This window comes from Phyllostomus hastatus, unplaced genomic scaffold (genome assembly GCF_019186645.2).
Source record: "Phyllostomus hastatus isolate PE091 unplaced genomic scaffold, TTU_PhHast_1.1 phas_scaffold_78, whole genome shotgun sequence".
Taxonomy (NCBI): domain Eukaryota; kingdom Metazoa; phylum Chordata; class Mammalia; order Chiroptera; family Phyllostomidae; genus Phyllostomus; species Phyllostomus hastatus.
Genome location: NW_025334041.1, coordinates 84,936,457 through 84,956,019, shown reverse-complemented (window position 1 = coordinate 84,956,019; position 19,563 = coordinate 84,936,457). Strand labels below are relative to the sequence as shown.

Here is a 19,563-nt window from a genome sequence, read left to right as displayed (position 1 = left end):
ATGATTTCAAAGGATCAAGAGTAGGGCTAGTGACAGTGCTTGACTCATAAAGGTCAATCAATTCTTTTTGCCTCTATATAAAGAAATCTCTATAAAGTAGTATTTTGAGTTATTACTGTCCTTCAATTCCATTTCTTCCATTTCTCTACCTATCAGAAAGTCCATTGAGTTTCTTTATATATTTTCCTTTGTTGTTCTGTATGTGAATTTCTTTAAGAGTTTCTTTATTTCCTAAAGGCAAACCAGAACCACTGGTGTTCCACATTCCTCAGTCCTTTTTTGATGCCCTGCAACAAAGAATATCTATAGGAAGTACAAAAAAACGGCTTCCCAACTCCACCACAGGTATGGGATTTTTTCCTCAGGAGTAGCAACAAATGTCTTGACCTTAGAGAATTGTGTTTGGGAAAGTCATGTGGAATTTTCAGGATTATAACTTCTAGTTGCATGCTGAATGCACTAAGCCTTAGCCAGTCAGCTCTTGGAATAATAGTCACACTTCAGTGGCCTCATACTTACTCCAGTGCAAGTTAATGGAATAATTCTGACAGTGCAGACTTGGTAAAAAAACAAAACAAAACAATAATGAAGTTCAATGAAGGCACCCCCCAGGAAGTTTGATATTTTCTAGACAGAAACCAATTTCAACAAAAGCATTGCAGGCTCCAGCCATTATTTGGGCTGGCTTCTTGGAAGCATTTTACAGTATATATCAAAAACTAAAACTTACTTGTTGTGACTCTTAATTTTTGATGAAGGAAGATTTTATCTTTAGAGTAATTCTTGGCTTGGAACACTTTACGTTATTCTGGTACTTATTTCTTGGTTTCATATATAACATCTTTCTACTAGACATGTTGACATACTTACTGGGTAGTATAAGGTAGTAAGTGAGAGAAAAGGAGGAAGAAAGGATTTTTCAGGGCAGATTGGCCAAGAGTAACTATAGCTAGAAATTAATGCTATTTCTTAAGCAAATTGTTATTTGATGATATTATAGGGACTGTGGGGCTGTTTGAGGTTTAATTCTGTTTTCAAATAATGCAAGCTTTGAATCACTATGTTTAGAGTTATGAAAATCTTTGTCTTCATAACTTATCTACCTGACTTTTGAAGCAGTGTTGATTCTTTCTTTCAGTTTAAACTTTAGGCCTAATGCATTCTTTTTAACCCATCCCTCAGCTAGTTTTGCAGACTTTTGGTGGAATCCTTTCATAATCCTGCAGGAAGGGCAATGGATTGGCAACCATGTTAACAGGCTTAAACTTGGTATAATTATTTTAAGGACTGTGATTTGACTTCTGATATATCTAAAGTTGTAAGAGGTTGTAAGGAGCTGTTTTATAATGAAGTCCTGTGCATGTAGCTTCACCAAACAAAGAAACAATTTTCTAAGGTACCAAAAATAAGCAGCATCTCAAAGATGCATCAGAGACTTTATATCGCAGAAACTCTTACCACTTAATTATTACATTTATGTCAAACCCTATTGTATATTTGCCTCTAGATTTTCTTTTATAAATGTGCTGAGATTCTATAAGGAAAGAATAGCACTGCACTGAAATCTCTAGAAACTGGGAGACAAATGGTGAAGGAGAATGTTACTTTTTGGTAGGCTAATTTTGTTCCCTTTTCACATTGAAGCTTTTGTTCGAAAAGATGCATTGCCACTGGGAACCTTTTCCAAGTATACCTGGCATATCACTAATATCCTGCAAGTTAAACAAATTTTAGATACCCCTGAGGTAAGAGTTTATTTCTACAATAGTGGGAGGGCAGAGAGGGGAAGGGAGGGAAGCAACTGCGGGAAATATGTTTGTATCAGTTCCTTGAGTTATAGATACCAGAGAGAATTCTTTTTTAATATGAAGAGATTCTTTAGAAATATTTGTGGCTTTATAAGTGCTGACTGTGATTTTAATGGATATTCCCTAGAGCTTCAAAAAGTATCTTAAATTGGAGTATTCTTTTTCTTTGCCTTTGAGATCAGAAAACAGGAATGGTTTTTCTTGTAAATTAATAACGATCTTCTGTTAGCTATGGCAAGCCCTAGATTAACTGGCAGGTAGCTAAAAAATATATAATTTGAAATGATATACTGTTTGTGAAATTAGTAGGCCTGACACAATTAAATGTTCTTCACTGAACTGCAGTTTAGTTTCAATTAGAGAAATGGCCCTTAATTTGCATTCTTTTTCACAAGGAAAATATTAGATATTTTAAACATTTTTTTTCAAGCAGAACCTGAAAATTGGAGGATTTTTCTGTTCTTACAGTAAGGGAATATTGTAGAAAATTCAATATAATGTGATTTGATGCATTAAGAGTACCTTAATTTAAGGCATTGTTATGTTCAGAAAAAGAATAAATTGCTTGGTATCTATAGAACTTACATGTGAACCCTAGTGAAAGCCTATGTTAGCACTAAAGACATTTGACGCAAGATGCAAGCCTTATATGCAAGATATCACAGAGGCAGCTTCTTGCCTGGAACAAGTGGTATTTTGGGAGCCAACAAGCAACCAAGAGCAAAGTCAAATGAGGAAAGAGAGCTAATAATCGTTGAGCTTCTGTCTGTTGGGCGTTATTTACCTGTATCACCTCATTCATGTATTTTGCAGATGAGAAACAGGCTATGAGAAGCTCACCCTGCTGTTTAGTGGCAAAGACAAAATTCAGTTCAAGTTCTGTCTGGCTCAGTCCCAAGGATGGTGTGAAGCACACAGGATGGTGAGGTCAGCTGTAGGTGCTATCAATAGAGTTTCTAGGAGAATGCTCTAGCAGAGAAGTAGGGGAAGGAATGAAAACCAATTTTAGAGCAGGTCTGTGCCAGTAGTGGTCGTGTAGATAGATGTTAGGGGTTCAGTGCAGTAGGGTTTGGCTGGGGTTCATACTAACGTTACAGAGAAAAGATGAAAGCCAAGCCATGAATGATGTAAGGGAAAAAAGGCAGATTTGTTGACAGAATTTACTTGAAAATACAAGGGGGAAAAAAACAGAAAATACAAGGGGAAGTTTAATTAATTTTAATGTGCTTAATAAGGAAGAATGAATACGTAAAAAGATCTATTCTCATCCAAGTGTTTGTCTGTTTTGAAAGTTTTTCTTTCTCAGCTTTCTTGGTATTGTCTTCATGTCCAGATGCCCTTGGAGATTACCCGTAGTTTTATCCAGAACCGGGATGGGACTTATGAGCTGTTTAAATGCCCTAAAGTGGAAGTAGAGAGCATAGCAGAAACCTATGGTCGTATAGAAAAGCAACCAGTGCTGCGACCCTTGGAACTAAAAACTTTTCTCAAAGTTGGTAAGTGATTGGTGGTTTTAGTAATGCATCTTCCTGTGAAGGTCAACTATGTGTAATTCATTGTCCTACACTTTGGATTTTGACCTTAAACAAAGAAGGCACATTTATTCACCTTGTAAAGGTAATCATGGCATAAGGTATTTTGTTTCATTTGAGCTAGGGCTTTAAAAATAAAATTATAAAACTAATACATGTTTGTTATAGAGAAATCATAGATTTTTATAACAAAGAAAAAGAACAACCACCTGCAACCCCCCCACTGCAGACATCACCACCAGTAAGATTTTGGTGTAAACCTTTCCAGATTCTTTTCTGTGCTTGAAGAGTTTCTAAAACACGGGATCATACCTCAGCTACCTTTTCATTTAAAAATATGTAATGAATAGCGAGCTTTCCGTGTCTACCTTCAACTTTATTTTTTAACTTTTTTTATTGTTCTAAGACATACATAATATAAAATTTACTATTTTAACCATTTTTAAGTTCTCTGACATTAAGTACATTCACATAGTTATGCAACAATCACCACCATCCATCTCCAGAATTTTTTCATTTTTCTCAGCTAAAACAGTTCCCATTAAACACTAACTCCCCACTCTGCCTCCTCCTAGCCCCTGGCAAACACCATTCTACTCTCTCTCTCTTTGAATTTGACTATTCTAGGTACCTCATGTAAATAGAATCATATAATATATGTCCTTTTGTAACTGGCTTATTTCAGTTAGCACAACGTTGTCAACATCCATGTTGTAGCAAGTATCTAAATGTATTTTCTTTTCAAGGCTGAAGAGTATTATATATGTATACCACATTTTGTTTATCTGTTCATCTGTTAAGAGACACATGCATTGCTTCATCCTTTTGGCTATTGTGAATACATTTTCAACAACTGCATAAAATTCATATATTAAAGTACCTCACTCTAATCAATCCTCTAAGTTGTTTCAAACATTTTGTTGTTATAATTAGTGCTTCTTTGTAGATTTAACTTTTGTTTAGATAAAACTTTTATCTACTTAATTATTTCCTAACTTCTTTAGGATATTCTTTGGGATAAATTCCTAAAAGTGAAATTGAAGGGTCAAAGGTTATGTACACTTTTAGGGCTTTGATTGTTTTTGTCATACCGCTCTCCATAAAGATTGTAATATTTATATAAGTTACTCCAACCATCTATGTATAAAAGAATTTTTTTTAATCTTTGTTGATTTGATAGGCAAAAAAATGTTATGTCACTCTTTTAATTTGCATTATCCTCAATACTGAGAGTAAATTTTTTATATCAGTCTTTTGCATTTGATGAATTTTTTAATTTATTGATTTGAGAAAGAGAAACGTCAATTTGTTGTTCCACTTATTTGTTTTTAAAGATTTTATTTATTTGTTTTTAGAGAGTGGGGGAGGGATGGAGACAGAGGGGGAGACAAACATCGATGTGTGAAACATCTATCCATTGCCTCTCAAACACCCCCAGCTGGGGACCTGGCCTGCAACTTAGGCATGTGCCCTGACCAAGAATTGAACCAATGACCTTTTAGTTTGCAGTGTCACACCCAAACCACTGACCCACACCAGTCAGGACTGTCATTCCACTTATTTATGCATTCATTGGTTGATTCTTATATGTACCCTAATTGGAGATTAAGCCTCTGACCTTACTCTATAGGGATGATGCCCTAACCAACTGAGCTACCTAGCCAGGGTGAATTGCTTTTTCTTTGTCTATTTTTATAAAAATAATATATTGTATTTAGTATAATATACAAATACAATATACAAATGCTTGTATACAAATATTTAATAATATGACAACTATAACAAGTAGCACTTAATGTGCATCTACTGTGTCAGATATTAATCTTAAGTGATTTACAGTGCATTAATTAATTTAATGCTTATTAACTTACTGAGAGGTAGATTCTGTGATCTCTATTTGCAGATGAATAAACTGAGGTGAAGATAGATGCAGTCTTCCTGCTCAGTTATACAACTAGTGAGTGGTGGAGCTGGACTTCAACACCAGGCAGTTTTGAACTCCAGAGTTTGCACTTCTAGCCATCTATTTCTTATCTCTCCTTCCACTAACTAGACTATAAGCTCTTTCAAGGCAGTGAGCTATGTTTCTTCTGTTCATCACTATACCCCAAAATAGCATAGTGCCTGGTTCATAATAGGCATTCAATAAAGACTTATTGATTGAAGAATGAATGAATGAATGCCAGCCATAATTTTAATTACTTGAGCATTGCTATCTATCTAGGGAGCCTCATTCATTTCTCTAATTTTGTGTTTATTCTTTTAGGAGAATTATTTTGTCAAATTCATGTGACTATGTTCCTATGCATATATTTTCTTACTCCTATAAATAGGATGTTTATCATTTTTCTAACTTGCTACTACCCTTATAGAAAATGCTCTTGATTTAGTATACTATCAAATTGGCCCCTTTAACCTTGCAGAGGTTGTGGTCAAAATAATTACAGCGTCGGTCACATATATTTGGTATATTCATTACTAGTATGTGCTGAAATGCAAAAAAATGAAAGCACTACAAGTTTGCATTTATTATATTTACATAATAAATTGTACAGTTTTTTTCAGTTGTAACCTAGAAATATTAAACAAATATAAAAACATAAAAAGAATAAAAATTTTTCTTTTCTAATAATGGAAACATGGATATTGCTAAAAAATACAACCAAGAAATGTCTTTAACACCCCTGGCTGGTGTGGCTCTGGATTGAGTGCTGGCCTGTGAACCAAAGGGTCACTGGTTGATTCTCAGTCAGGACACATGCCTGGGTTTTGGGCTGGGTCCCCGGTTGGGGATGCATGAGAGGCAACCACACATTGGTGTTTCTCTCCCTCTCTGTCTCCCTCCCTTTCTTCTCTCTAAAAATAAGTAAATAAAATCTTTTTAAAAAATGTCATTACATTAATTAATCAGAATTTCAATAGTTGTGGGGGGAGTGATGGGGCGTAACTGCAGACAACTGTACTTGAACAATAATTTTTTTAAAAAGAATCTTCAGTAGTTGGATTTGCAAAATGTTTGTATCACAAACAATATTACTGTGCTCAAAGCATAAATGCTTTTCACTATTTATTTTGATAAGCAACTTGTTTTAGATGCATAGCATCTAACACACGTTATGACCAGAAAATGGCTTAAACTTTATGGCTTAACATTAGTCACATACAGACATGCAACCAATCATGACCTTGAACCCATGCACCCATTATATGTAACAATATCTAAGAAAAGAGTTTGTATCTCTCAGATCAGCTGTGACCTCCGCAGGGCTAATGAACTACTAGTGGTGATAATAGCTGTTTCTCTTAGTTTTCTGGGAAATCAATTATATTCACCTGAAAAATAATCATAATTTTGTTTCCTATCGTATGTTTATGTATCATTTTTTTCTTGTTAAATTAGCTAGGATTTCAAGAGCAATAATGAATAATAGTAAAGCTAGCAGCCATAATTATCATTTTAGACTATACAAAAACTCCTCCAGTATAGTATTTTCCAACTGTCTCTTGAAGAAGAGGTTGTGGTAAGTATTCTGTGAAAAAAAGCATTCCATGGTCAAATATTGGGTTGGCCAAAAAGTTCGTTTGGTATGTTCCCTAAGATGGCTCTAGCAGCGCTTAGTTGTCTTTAACTTTATTCAAAACAATTTTGTTAGATTGTATTGTGACAGCTGTCATGTCAGTGTTCATTTAAAAAAAACTTATCTAATTGGTGATTTTTATGTAGACATTTTTATATTGAAGATGGAGAAAACTAAGCATTTTTGGTATATTATGCTTTTTTATTTCAAGAAAGGTAAAAAGAGACTGAGACACATGAAAAAGATTTGTGCAGTGCATGGACGTATTGTGCTTAATTGAACGTGTCAAAAGTGGTTTGTGAAGTTTCATGCTGGAGATCTCTCACTGGATAAGACCCCACAATCAGTTGAAGTTGATAGCACTCAAATTGAGACATTAATAAAGAACAATCAATGCTATACCACGCAGGAGAGAGCCAACATACTCAAAATATACAAATCAATAAAGTTTTTGGTGAAAATGAAAAATGTGCCTTACTTTATGGAAAACTATATGGGCTTTTTGGCCAATCTGATAGGTTTGAGAAATGCTACATACTGTATTTCTTTGATTGTAAGACCCTTGATTGTAAGATGCTCAGTCAATGTACCAGTAACTTTTTTGGTGGGAAAGACACTTTGCCATATGAAAACTACTCTTTTTATTAAAGATTTTTATTTATTGATTTGTTTATTTACTTACAGGTCAAGGTGTGGTTGCCTCTCATGCACCCCCTACTGGGGACCTGGCCCACAACCCAGGCATGTGCCACCACTGGGAATTGAACCAGCAACCTTCTGATTCTTAGGCCAGTGTTCCATCCACTGTGCCACACCAGCCAGGGCACTACTCTGGTTTTTAAGATACATTCAGATCTCAGAAAATGTTGGAGTAGGGAGTAGTGTCTTAGAATATAATTTATCTCTCTTAGAAATTTAATTTTTTTTAATTGAATGATTTCAGAGAGAAAGAAAAGGAGAAACATCAGTTTGTTGCACTTATTGATGCATTCATTGGTTGCTTCTGTATGTGTCCTGACTGGGGATCAAACCTGAAACCTTAGTGTATCAGTACCATGTTCTCACCAACTGAACTACCCTGCCAGGGCTAGAAATTCATTTAATGAATTTGCATATTAAAAAGGTCCTGAAATAAAAACATCTGTTAAACTTTATTACTCTAAGTTTTTCCAAATTTACTTAACCAGTGAAGACTTCAGGGGAATACCATTAGCATTTCAGAAAATATTTTTTCTGGGAAAAGCTACTCTGTGTGTCACTATTAAATACCGGAGTTTTGGTTATTATTTTCAAAGATTTTTTTCATTATTGTAACAACATTGTATTCTCAGTTTATTAAGCATTTTTTAGGAATTAATACTAAATTTTATGAAATGCCTTTTTATCATTTTTTTGAGGTCTGTCTTTTGACCCATGTGCAATTAATTTTAAATAAATTTATAATCTCAAAATAATCTTGTATTTCTGGAATAAGTCCTAGTTGGTATTTGATTGTTGAGAAATATGTATATTCTATTTGCTGATATTTTATTTCATACTTTTTATTATCCATAGTGATATCTGCCTACAATTTCTTTTTTGGAGGCTGTCATTTTTGGGGTCTTGGTAAAAGTTATATGGAAAATTATTTTGAAAAACTTTAGAACAAATTATATAACTTAGGAAATTTGTATTACATGAATGTTTAAAAGAATTATTTTCTGGACCTAATCCTTTCTTGCAGGTAATTCTCTAAAATCTGTTCAGTTTCTTCTGATTTATACTTGTATTCATGGTTTATATCTTTTCTTGAGTCATTTTTGATAACTTATATTTTTCCTGAAATTCATCTATTTTCATCCCAAATTTAAACAATGTTGTGAAAATTGTTAAACAGTGACTTCATTTAAAATGGAGTCAGGAGGCCAAAGAGAGAGCACACGGCTTCCAGTGCACACTACCGACCCCAACAGGAAGAGAGGTGCTTTGCATCTCCAATAGACCAGAAGTGAAACTACTACCTAAGCAAGAGGAAGAAGAGATTCCTCCTTACCCAGTAGCAGCAGCATAGCCAATGGGAGACTGAAAAGCCAGCCAATAGAAAGTCACTAAACTTTGAACTTTCAGTTTCCTCCATTGGACTCTTCATTTACAATAGCCCCCTCTTAAGTCTCTTCTTTGTTTCTCTGGGTTTACTGTGCAGTCCTCTTCTTTGTTTCTCTGGGTTTACTGTGGTTCACCATCTGACCACTGTCTCAAATTGCATTTCTTTTTTATTCCTTAATAAACCCATTTTACTGGGAAAATATCTGGCTATTTGTTTAAAGTTAACAATGTACATTTTACTAATTTTTGGTGTAGATGATTATTACATAACTTTAATTTTTTATTTATTGATTTTGGGGGGGTTGGAGAGAGAGAGAAACATGAATTTGTTGTTCCACTTATTTATGTATTTATTTGTTGATTCTGTATATGCCCTGACTGGGGATCGGACCATAATCTTGGCTTATCAAGTGGACACTGTAACCAACTGAGCTACCTGGTCAGGGCCAATCATCACACAACTTGTAAAATCTATTCTAACTCTGAAGTTATATACTCTATCAGAATTTTGTCTGTTTTATGGTCTTCTTCAAAGAATTGGCTTTTGTATTTATCCAATTGTTCTAAATTTGTTTTGTTTCTTGCTCTTGTCTGTGTGATGTTACCTAGCTTCTTAAGTCTTACATTTTCTTGGAATTATTTATATAACTTCTAAAATGGTATTCTCAGCTAATCTTTTATATTCATATTTGATAATAAGAATATGGTTCTTATTGATAGTATCTAAATAATCTATAATTATAGTTTAGTTTTTCTGTGTCTTCAATACTTTTTATTTAAAATTTCCAGTTGGTTGAGGCTTTTGATTTTTATATTCTGTTATCAATTTTTAATAGTTTGGGGTCAGAATATATGCCTTTTCAATTTCTATTTTTTTTAGGAATTTAGAAGTATTTTCTCACTAACCTAATATATGAATTTGTACTAGCAAATATGTTATTTAACCTATTATAAAGTCTAACATAGCTTTAAAAGGAGTCATTATTTTATTATTCAAGTCTTCTTTATCTTTATTTATTATCTCTTTGACCTGCTAAAGACCAAAGGCTCATGATACAATTTTTGTTACAATTATGTTTCTCTAAATGTCTTATATTTCTTTCTGTTTTTAAAAAAGATTTTATTTATTTGCTTTTAGAAGGGAAGGGAGGGAGAAAGGCTGGGGGAGAAACAGCAATGTGCGAGAAATACATCAACTGATAGCCTGTTGCATACTCCCAAGTGGGGGCCTAGCCCACAACCCAGGCATGTGTCAGCACATGCCCTGACTGGGAATGGAACTGGTGACCTTTCTGTTCACAGGCCAGTGCTCAGCCACTGAGCCACACCCCCAGGGCTGTCTGATATTTCTGAAAGTCTTTAAGCATTGGAACACAGTGTTTTTTGGTACAACAAAGTTATTGACAGATGTTATATTGACCTTAAACAAAGTCAGGTATTTCTCCAGCAAAATGGGTTTGTTTGGAAACAACAAAGAATTGCAGTTCAGGACCTGCAGCTGAACGGTGAACCACATGCAAATCCAGAGAACAAAGGGGAGGAAATATTCTTTTATAGTGGAATGGGGACTGTTCACAAAGAGGATTGTTTTAAGTAATGAGTCCATTGGAGAAAACTTGGAGTTTGAAGTGTAGTGGCTTTTCACAGGCTGAGTTGTAACAGTCATCTTTCATTGCCTGAGTGGTGGCCAGGTGAGAAGATCCTTCTTCTGTCTGCTGGAGCAGTAGAGTAGAAACACATCTTCCTGTTGTAGGTGGAAAGTAGCCTTTCCCTGTTTGAGGTAATAGACAATGAGTGGTAGAACAGTGAGAGAGCTCTCCTTTTAGGCTCTTCTATCTCCAATTTAAATGAGGGCTCTGTTTATTAATCTTAATATCATCAATGTAAATTATATACTTGTCTGAGTCCATGCAAGGTGCTATAACAGAATACCATAAACTGTGTAGCTTATACACAACAGAAATTTATTTCTTATAGCTCTGGAGCCTGAGAAGTCCAACAGCAAGGCATTGGCCAATTTGATGCCTGGTGAGGGTCGGCTTCCTGATTCATAGATGGCAATCTTTTTACTGTGTCCTCACGTGACAAAAAGAGTGAAGGCTCTCTTTAGGGTCTCTTATAGGTGCACTCATTCTTCAGAGCTCCACTCTCATGACCCAACCACCTCCCAAAGACCCCGCTTTCAAGTACCATCACATTGGGGATTAGATTTCCTTTTTTAAAATTTATTTATTGATTTGAGAGACAGAAACATCAATTTGTTGTTCCAGTATTTATGCATTCATTGGTTGATTTTTGTATGTGCCCTGACTGGGGATCCTGCAGACTTTTGGTGTATGGTATGACACTCCAACCAACTGAGCCACCTGGCCAGGGCTGGAACCTAATCTATCTTGAGCTAAGGTACAGGATAAGATTCTGTCACCTTTTATTTTCTTCTAGATAGTTATCTGCTTGATGCACACCACTTATTATAAGAAATACTTCTATTTCTTTTACTAACTGAAAATGCTGCCTTTACCCTAATACTAGATTTCTATTCTGTTTGTGTCCATTTTGAATCTTTGTTTTGTTCTTTTAATCTGTATAGACTTGTGCCAGTACCACACTTTTTTGGTTTTTTAAGGATTTGTAATATGTTTTAGAACCACATAGATTTTAATTGTTTCTTTCTGGTTTTCTTGAAACAACCATTTCTTACTAGTCTCCCTTTTAATCTAATTCAGCTGTCCTTTCCTTTCAGTCTAGGCTCTTTATGATTCTTCTGGCCCTATTTTCATAAAGTCTTGATCTTATTTTATTCAAGGATGCCAGACAGTTCCCTGAAATTCTCTTTTGGATAGATACAGCAGTCATTGCTTTTACATCCCCTCAGTTCTTTTTTTCTTGTTTTTCCTCATTCAGTTTATTTTTTAATTTATTTTTCTCTTTTATTCCTGAATGGAGTAAAATCTGTCCAGAGTCAAATTTTGGAATTGTACTAATCAGTGTTCCTTTTTTGTCTTCAGGCAACACTTCCCCAGATCAAAAGGAACCAACCCCTTTCATCATCGAGTGGATCCCAGATATCCTTCCACAATCCAAGATTGGCGAGCTGCGGATCAAGTTTGAGTACGGTCACCACCGGAACGGACATGTGGCAGAGTACCAAGACCAGCGGCCACCCCTGGACCAGCCCTTGGAATTAGCCCCTCTGACCACCATCGCTTTCCCTTGAGGCAAAACAAAAGAGTCTTTTGCTGCTAAATTTGCACATCTTCACCCCTTGACAACTTTAAATACTAGTTAGGTACTTAGATGGCCCTGTTCCTCAGTGAACTGCTTTTAGCTAAGATGCAATTTCTTAACACATCCAGGTGGATTCTCTTGAAGAAAAACTCTTCTTATAAATAGCCTTTTTGGTGCTGCTGTGTATAGTCTTCATTATAAATGGGGTGGTATTTCTGGCTAGAGTTTTTAAAGGAAAAAAAAAAATATCAGCTCACTTTCCTTCTTAAAGAATTCACCTTTGAAGTAGTTAGCAACACTCCACCGTACACTAACAATGTTGGATAGTCGATAATACCCTGGTTAAGAAGAATGTTAAGGACCATCCTGTCAGAGTTCCAGTCATGCCCTTTTAGTCTGTTACCAAATAAAGCACAGTGTCACTAGCTTTTCCAAATTATACCTTGTGTTGGCCTGATATAAAATTTGAACCTTTTTAGGGGGATTTAGGTGATAGCGAAATAAGAAAAAGTGGTCCAGGTATCAAGGGAATATTGACAAGTCAAACTAATGCTTGTAATTGCTTATTCACTTGATATTTATTTCCTTCTTTATTCTCTAAAATACTTAACATTTGGTAAAATTCAGTTCCTACTTCTGAGTTCATTGACCCACAGAATGGAGATATGAGACACACAGAAATGGAAGTTTGTTTTCAAGGAGAAAAGGGAATGGACATTTTCTTTATGCCTACTATGTGCCAGGTATTTTAATTTGCATACCTACTTAATTATTTTTTTCATTTAGTCTTCATTCTTCTTTGAGTTTTAGGTCTTAATCCCTTCTTTTATAAAGTAAAAGGAACAGCCTCTCTGAGGTTAAGTATCTTGCTGGAAACAGCATTAAAAATGTTTCATTTTACTCCAAAGTGCATATTCTTTCCACTTTATCACACTGCTTTGTATAAATTCTTTATAGTTCATTGACCTTGGGAACACAAGAAAAATCCACATGAAGTAATCTCTTGGTTTTCTTTTCATTGCAAGTAACAAAACTCAACTCTCATGTTTAGTTTAGGCCTCAGAACTCCAGGAGCCAAGCTTCATCTGACCCATCTCTGCCTCTCCTGGGGCTTCTGTTAGGATTCTGGCTCCTGACATGCCTGAAAGTTTGACTTCCACGCTAGAGTAGGACCGAATGCTCTACTCTTTCTGACCCAAAGGGCCAAAACTCTCAAGAAAGGGAGTTGGCTTAATTTGTGTGCTTGTGTGTGTGAGGGGTATTTATGTGAGCATTTTTGGTAAAGGGGGAGCTGTGCCCATACAAGAAGGGGATAGGTAGGTAAATTAACTGTTGTCTAGACTGTATGGTTGAAGTGCTAGCTTATGTGGAGAGTTCCCAAGTGTTTCTAACAGAGGGGGAAATCCTTGAGGAGAGTCCAGGGAGGTCCACAGAGAATTTAGAACTAGCACTGGGCTTTAAGGAGAGGAAAGGCTGGAAAGGTATGGAAAAGAGGAGGAATTAAAACTAGGTAAGGGAGAGAGCCTGCCTGAAAGGCAAGAACACTCAAGGAAACACGTGGGTGGCCCATTCTGAGAAATCTTCAATCTGATAACTTCAAGGACATTGGTCACAGCTTTTCTTTTTTTAAATCCTCACTTGAGGATTTGTTTGTTTGTTTGTTTTTCATTTTAGAGAGAGGGGAATCAAGAGAGAGAAACATCAATTGGTTGCCTTTCATATGTGCCCCAACTAGAGATCAAACCTACAAACTAGGTTTGTGCCCTGACTGGGGATCAAACCTGCAATTTTTTGGTGTATAGGACAATGCTCCAACCAACTGAGCCACCTGGCCAGGGTGGTCACAACCTTTTGACCAAGACAAACTTGTGAGTGACAGGCAATGTGTGGGTCTAGCAATACTGACAGACTCAAGAGAACCACAGGGTCCATAAAATACCTGGTGGAAGAAAATGATCCACCCAAAGAGGCCCCAATTCAAATGCTAAGGTCACCGCTCAGGACCATCTTAGCACATCAAACTATGGAATAGGGATCGGATATACATTGATACTAACTTGATACCCTTTCTACCCCAAGTACTAGTAGGACCTCTGCACCCACTCCCAGTGTCCAGACACCTCTGGGACACCATCAGCATTGACCTTATTTGAGACTTACCCACACACGAGGGGTCCTTGGTACTCCCACCAGAACAGTGCTTTTCAAACCCTGTACCCACCTGCTTCTCCCACCCATACACACTCCCATCTGTACTATCCATTTGCATACCTCTTCCATTCATTGGAATATGGCATCTCTACAGGCTGCCCATCTGCTGCCTTTCTACACTGAAGCCACCGTTTGTATTCTGGAGTGAATAGATCAAAACCTTCCATGTTTCACCCTGGCTGGCGTAGCTCAGTGGATTGAGCACGGGCTGCAAACCAAAGCATCGCAGGTTTGATTCCCAGTCAGGGCACATGCCTGGGTTGCAGGCCATGGCCCCTAGCAACTGCACATTGATGTTTCTCACTCTCTTTCTCCCTCCCTTCCCTCTCTAAAAACAAATAAATAAAATCTTAAAAAAAAATATATATATATATATATAAAATCCTTCCATGTCTGCAAAGCCACCTGTCTAGAGCACAGACTGTACTAATGGGTCTGAGAGGAATGCTACCTTATCTGCTCCTCCATGCATCACTGGGGGGCCCTCAACATTGTGGGCATCATGAGAACAACTTGCTGCTACTCCACACAGAACATTTTGGTTCTATCATGTCCCTGCCTTTGTCAAAAATGCTGTCATTTTTGCTAGTAATTAGAAGAGTGACAGACCACTAGGAGACCTCCAGAAAATCTGACCTCAAGAACTAGTCACAAAAGCAAAGGTCTGTAGGCTTGCCACCAGGCTCTCAAGGCACCAGTCATCAGCCCAGTGGCCTTCTGGGCCCAGCAATTCCCAGTCACGTAAGTCTGCCTGACCTTTCACTGATTCCTGTTACGTCTTATCTGCCAATAATCTGTCCTTCCCACCAGCCCACATGTGCATACACACATGCACAAACACCACACACACTGTAGCCCCCAGCCCCTGCCACTTACAGATTGCAATCTGTTTATGCCATAGTAGAACCAGGCACTGACAGAACAGTCAGAAAAAGTCCAGAACTTGCCCTCCACTGGAACCCGGGAAAAGCCCACTCTTTGCTAAAAGTGAGGAAATGGGCAGGGGCTGCGCTCCAGTCCTTTGAGTGAACTGGACCCTCTCCAGCATAAGTCACAGACATAAAAAAGAAAAGCCACAGAGAACAACCCTTGTGTTTACTTGTTGGGGTAAATTTTCCCAAGATAGACCTGCTTACCTCATCGATCAATTTCTCTTTTCTTGTTATCCCCCAGATTCTAATTTCCTAGTTTTCTTCCTTTGCATCTTGTGGTATTTTCTGATACTCCTAATTTGATACTCATGTTAAACCTTACAGACCTTGTTGCCTGTCTGTCTGCCCTCCCATTATCCAGATCTGTAAGCTCCCTTCATATCTTCCTATCATCCCGTGCTTCCGTGCCTCACCAAGGGAGCAGAATAACTTGTTTTACAACAGTACTTTAATGTGCATAGGAATCACCCAGGGATCTAGGTAGAATGCATATTCTAACTCAGAAGTTCTAGGATGGAGTCCAAGATTCTCATTTGTATCATCAAGCTCGATGCAGAAAGTACTGAACTTTGCTACACACACACTTTGAGTAGCAAGACTTAATAATGCCTGATCTAGTATTGTAACTCTCACCTTCACTGCCATATATTGGGGACAATGTTGGCGGTCAATGACAGCAAATAGTGGCCCTTGCATATAGATAGAGCACCGGCCAGCACACAGCTAGGTGTTTTAAGGCAGTGTTAGTGTGTCTGCTTTACTGCACGCTCCCACAAAGTTACTCCTACTGATGGAGGCCCTAGGGCCCAAGAACCCTAGCCTTGCTCTTCAGATCTAACTACAAGTCGACAGCCCCACCAACAAACAGTGCGTCTGTAACCACACCCATCCCCTGCCATTTTTCTGCCTTCTGCGCGGCACATTTTCCATTGCCCTCCCAACAACCGTTATCCTAAGGTTCATATTTTAAGCCCCGGGTTCAACCCCTCCCCCTTGCCACCTGCTTATTAATCCTTTGACCCCATTTCCTCACGTGGATCATGTGCATAGTAAATAAGACATTGTGTGTGAAAAACACTTATTAGATAACTAACCACTACCCTTTGGCTTAATTTGCACTTCTCTCTTCCCCTTCTGTGTTTTCCTGAACATGTTTTTCTAACTTAGCCTTGAGGTTCTAATAGTGCTTTGTTCCTCCTTGAAAATTTTTGTACCTAATACCAGTGTTATACAGCAACATCACAATTTGGTTTAACGTTAAAAAAAAAAAGGCTGGAAGTAATTATGAAAGGGAGGGGCGCTGTACTCATAATCCTCATTTTCCCAATTTTTTGTAATGAACACTATTACTTCGATAAGTTTGCAAAAAAGGCAAGGTTGCAACTACAAAAGAAAGGGCATAAAAATCAAGCTTCTATACTCTACTGAAAGGAGGAAGAGAAAGACTCGGAACGCCACGGCTGGTAGCTGGTCACGCGGCTGTCGTCCCTCGCCCCCGCGAGATGACGTTAATCACGTTATCCCGCCTGCGTCGCAGCTTCCGACCGGTTTGACCACTCTTCTTCCACCAGGCGGCGCCACAGAACGGCGTTCTATGGCGAAGGCTTCCTGCGCAGCCGCACAGGCCCCCGGACACGTAATCACCTTCGCGTCTTTTCTGGAGAGCGCGGGAAGGTAGTGCGAGAGGGTGGTGACGTCACCGGGGTTCCCCGCGTGGCTCGCGAGGGCGGGGCCGCGGACGTGGCGCAGGCGGGTCAGGGGGAGAATGGAAGGGGAAAGGGGAAGAAAGGAGAGAGGAGGGGAAGAAAGGAGAGAGGAGGGGAAGAAAGGAGAGAGGAGGGGAAGAAAGGAGAGAGGAAGAGAAAAAAGGAGAGAGGAGGGGGTTGGGGCGGTGTGTAGATGAGGCCTCTTACAGGGTAGACCCGGCCGCGCACGCTCCAGCGCCCGCCTCGTGACCCACTGTGGGGCCGAGTCCAGACTTAGCTGCGGCAAAGGTGCTGATGAGGCGGGTCTCGGCGGGGAGGGACGCTGGCGGCCTCGCGCGAGGCTCTGCGGAGGTCCTAGGCCGGCGGGCACCCCGCCCCCCGCCCCCCGCCCCCCACCCCCACCCCCAGGCGTGCCTTTAGACTCGGTTTTAAGCTGGACACGGACTTCTGGCGCGCCCGGCGGCCGCGCCTTTTTGCCGGCGGGGCCAAGCTTGGAATTTGACCCGCGGGAGTTCCGGCGCCGCGGAGTGGACTCGGAGCACGTGGGGCCTAGCAGTACCGCACCCCATCCCAGGCTCTATACTGCGCAGCTCTACAGCAGAGTCGCTGGGCTCCTGGGCCCAGGCTCCGTCCCGCGCCTCCTCGGCTCATGCTGTACTCCCCGCCGCCCTAGGGTTGGCCAGCCCTCCCCCAGGCCGTTCTTTCCTGTTGGGAAAAGAGAAAGATCTTGGGCTCTTGGAGGAGATCTGGGTTTGACTCGGCCCACCACTTAACTCTGCTAAGTTTCGGTTGTTAGAATACAAGTAGTACCATTCACTTCACGAACTTCCTAGTCTGTGCTTAGCACCTGGTAGGCGGTCTGTAAAATCACAAAATTACTTTTCCACTTTTTCCTACCCAGTCCTTAGAACCAGTTTGCAGTGGTATTAATCCTTGGGTAGACCTTAAAACAAAAGACTGTGTGGTTCGAGTACTGGCTTTTTATAGAAGTTCCCTTTTGTTAGTATGAGTTCTGTTAGTATGAGCTCCACAACCTGCCCGGTGGCTTTGGAAGAAAAGGTGACAAAGAACTTAAACAGTAACTTGACTCAGTACTTAGGGAGGGGTTGTTAGTGGACTTTTCTCTGGGCCTTAGCAACTGAGAGACCACAAAATTTCCTGCTGGAAGCCCAGTCTAGAGCACATTCTGCCTTGGGGCACCCTTCAGTTATTATCCTCTTGCTGCCCTTTCCCAAAATCTTGCACCTCGTATTACATTGCTGTATTTCCCAGTCGTCTTTCCTGGGATGTGAAGTTTGTCTAACAGTAAACAGAAGGAAGACTGTCTCCTGGTAGAAAGAAAACGAATGTATTATGAAGTGCTTATGTAGATGTGTCAGGGACAGTATTAGGCTTTTCACTCAAGTTATTACCTCATATAATTTCCATAGCTAGTCCTGTGAGCTAGGCAGAATTATCATCTCTATATAAAGGAGAAAACTGGTTCAGCAGGTAAAATAACTGGACCTCACATTTACAGCAAGGAAATGGTAGAGCCAGTGCTCTTGGAGGCCATAGTAAGATTCTGTTGCAGGGCTCTGGGAAGAAAGAGGCAATAATACGTAGTCAGCCTTCCTAAGAGTATGAGATGCTCAGAACCATCATAGAGGGTATGAGTGAAGGAATAGTACATTGTGGGCTTCCCCTCCATATCCCCATTCTTTGGGTTATTCCTGACATTTTTATCAAAGCAAAATCAGGTTAAGTGACACATCAAGGGCAGCATTTAAAGCTTGAGAAGCTCCAAAAGACAGAGAAGGGGCAACCCCCTCCCAATTTGCAGGATCATGGATGGGTTAATGGAAGGACTTCTGTGTGAGATTGGGGCCTTTTTTTAGCACCATCTGGCCAGAGCCACCTCTCCTCTTACATGCAGCATCTACAAACCATGGCTGACTTGACATCAGTGCAAATGGCAGAAATCTGGTGTCTGTAATTTGGATTCAATGTACCTCAAGGACAGCTGTGTTCAGTGTGTTATTTCGTGAAAGTTGCAGCCCGTACCCACTGCTCAGTTGTATGTGGAAATGCCAGGCACAAGAGAAAGGCAACAAAAGGCAGAAAAGTCTCCTTCACTTTCATTGTTTTATCTTGAACTTGGCTAGGGCAACAGATAGAGAAATTCCCAGAATAAGGCAAACTAATAGGGCAAGGAGTCTTGGAGTAGTTCCTAAAATCCAGGGCTTTATGGGTAAATACTCCTTGGTTTTGAACAAGGCAGGTAGCTTTTGTGTTTTAGATCTGGAGAGCAGATGATTCTGGCTAACCCGAAGATACTTTCAATGGAGAGGGGAGGGTTTTTTTCCTTACTCTTCGCTGCCAAAGCAGTCCTTCCTGTCCTGAGTCATTTTAACATACTTATTAAAACCTACAAGGCAGCCCTGGCTGGCGTAGCTCAGTGGATTGAGCACGGGCTGCAAACCAAAGTGTCGCAGGTTCGATTC

The 19,563-nt window shown here is 39.2% G+C and overlaps 1 protein-coding gene across 7 annotated transcripts in view; it reads left to right on the top strand.

Moving 5' to 3' along the window:
• CUNH2orf42 (chromosome unknown C2orf42 homolog) overlaps positions 1–12,670 on the top strand; it is a 41,105-nt gene extending 28,435 nt beyond the window's left edge. For all 7 annotated transcript variants that reach the window (XM_045828508.1, XM_045828505.1, XM_045828509.1 and 4 more), the window contains 4 exons: positions 238–345; positions 1,645–1,745; positions 3,142–3,304; positions 12,012–12,670. In XM_045828508.1, the coding sequence (XP_045684464.1) occupies positions 238–345; positions 1,645–1,745; positions 3,142–3,304; positions 12,012–12,220 (581 nt within the window). In that variant the 3' untranslated portion in view covers positions 12,221–12,670. The remainder of the gene's footprint in view (positions 1–237; positions 346–1,644; positions 1,746–3,141; positions 3,305–12,011) is intronic.
• The last annotated feature ends 6,893 nt before the right edge of the window (positions 12,671–19,563 follow it).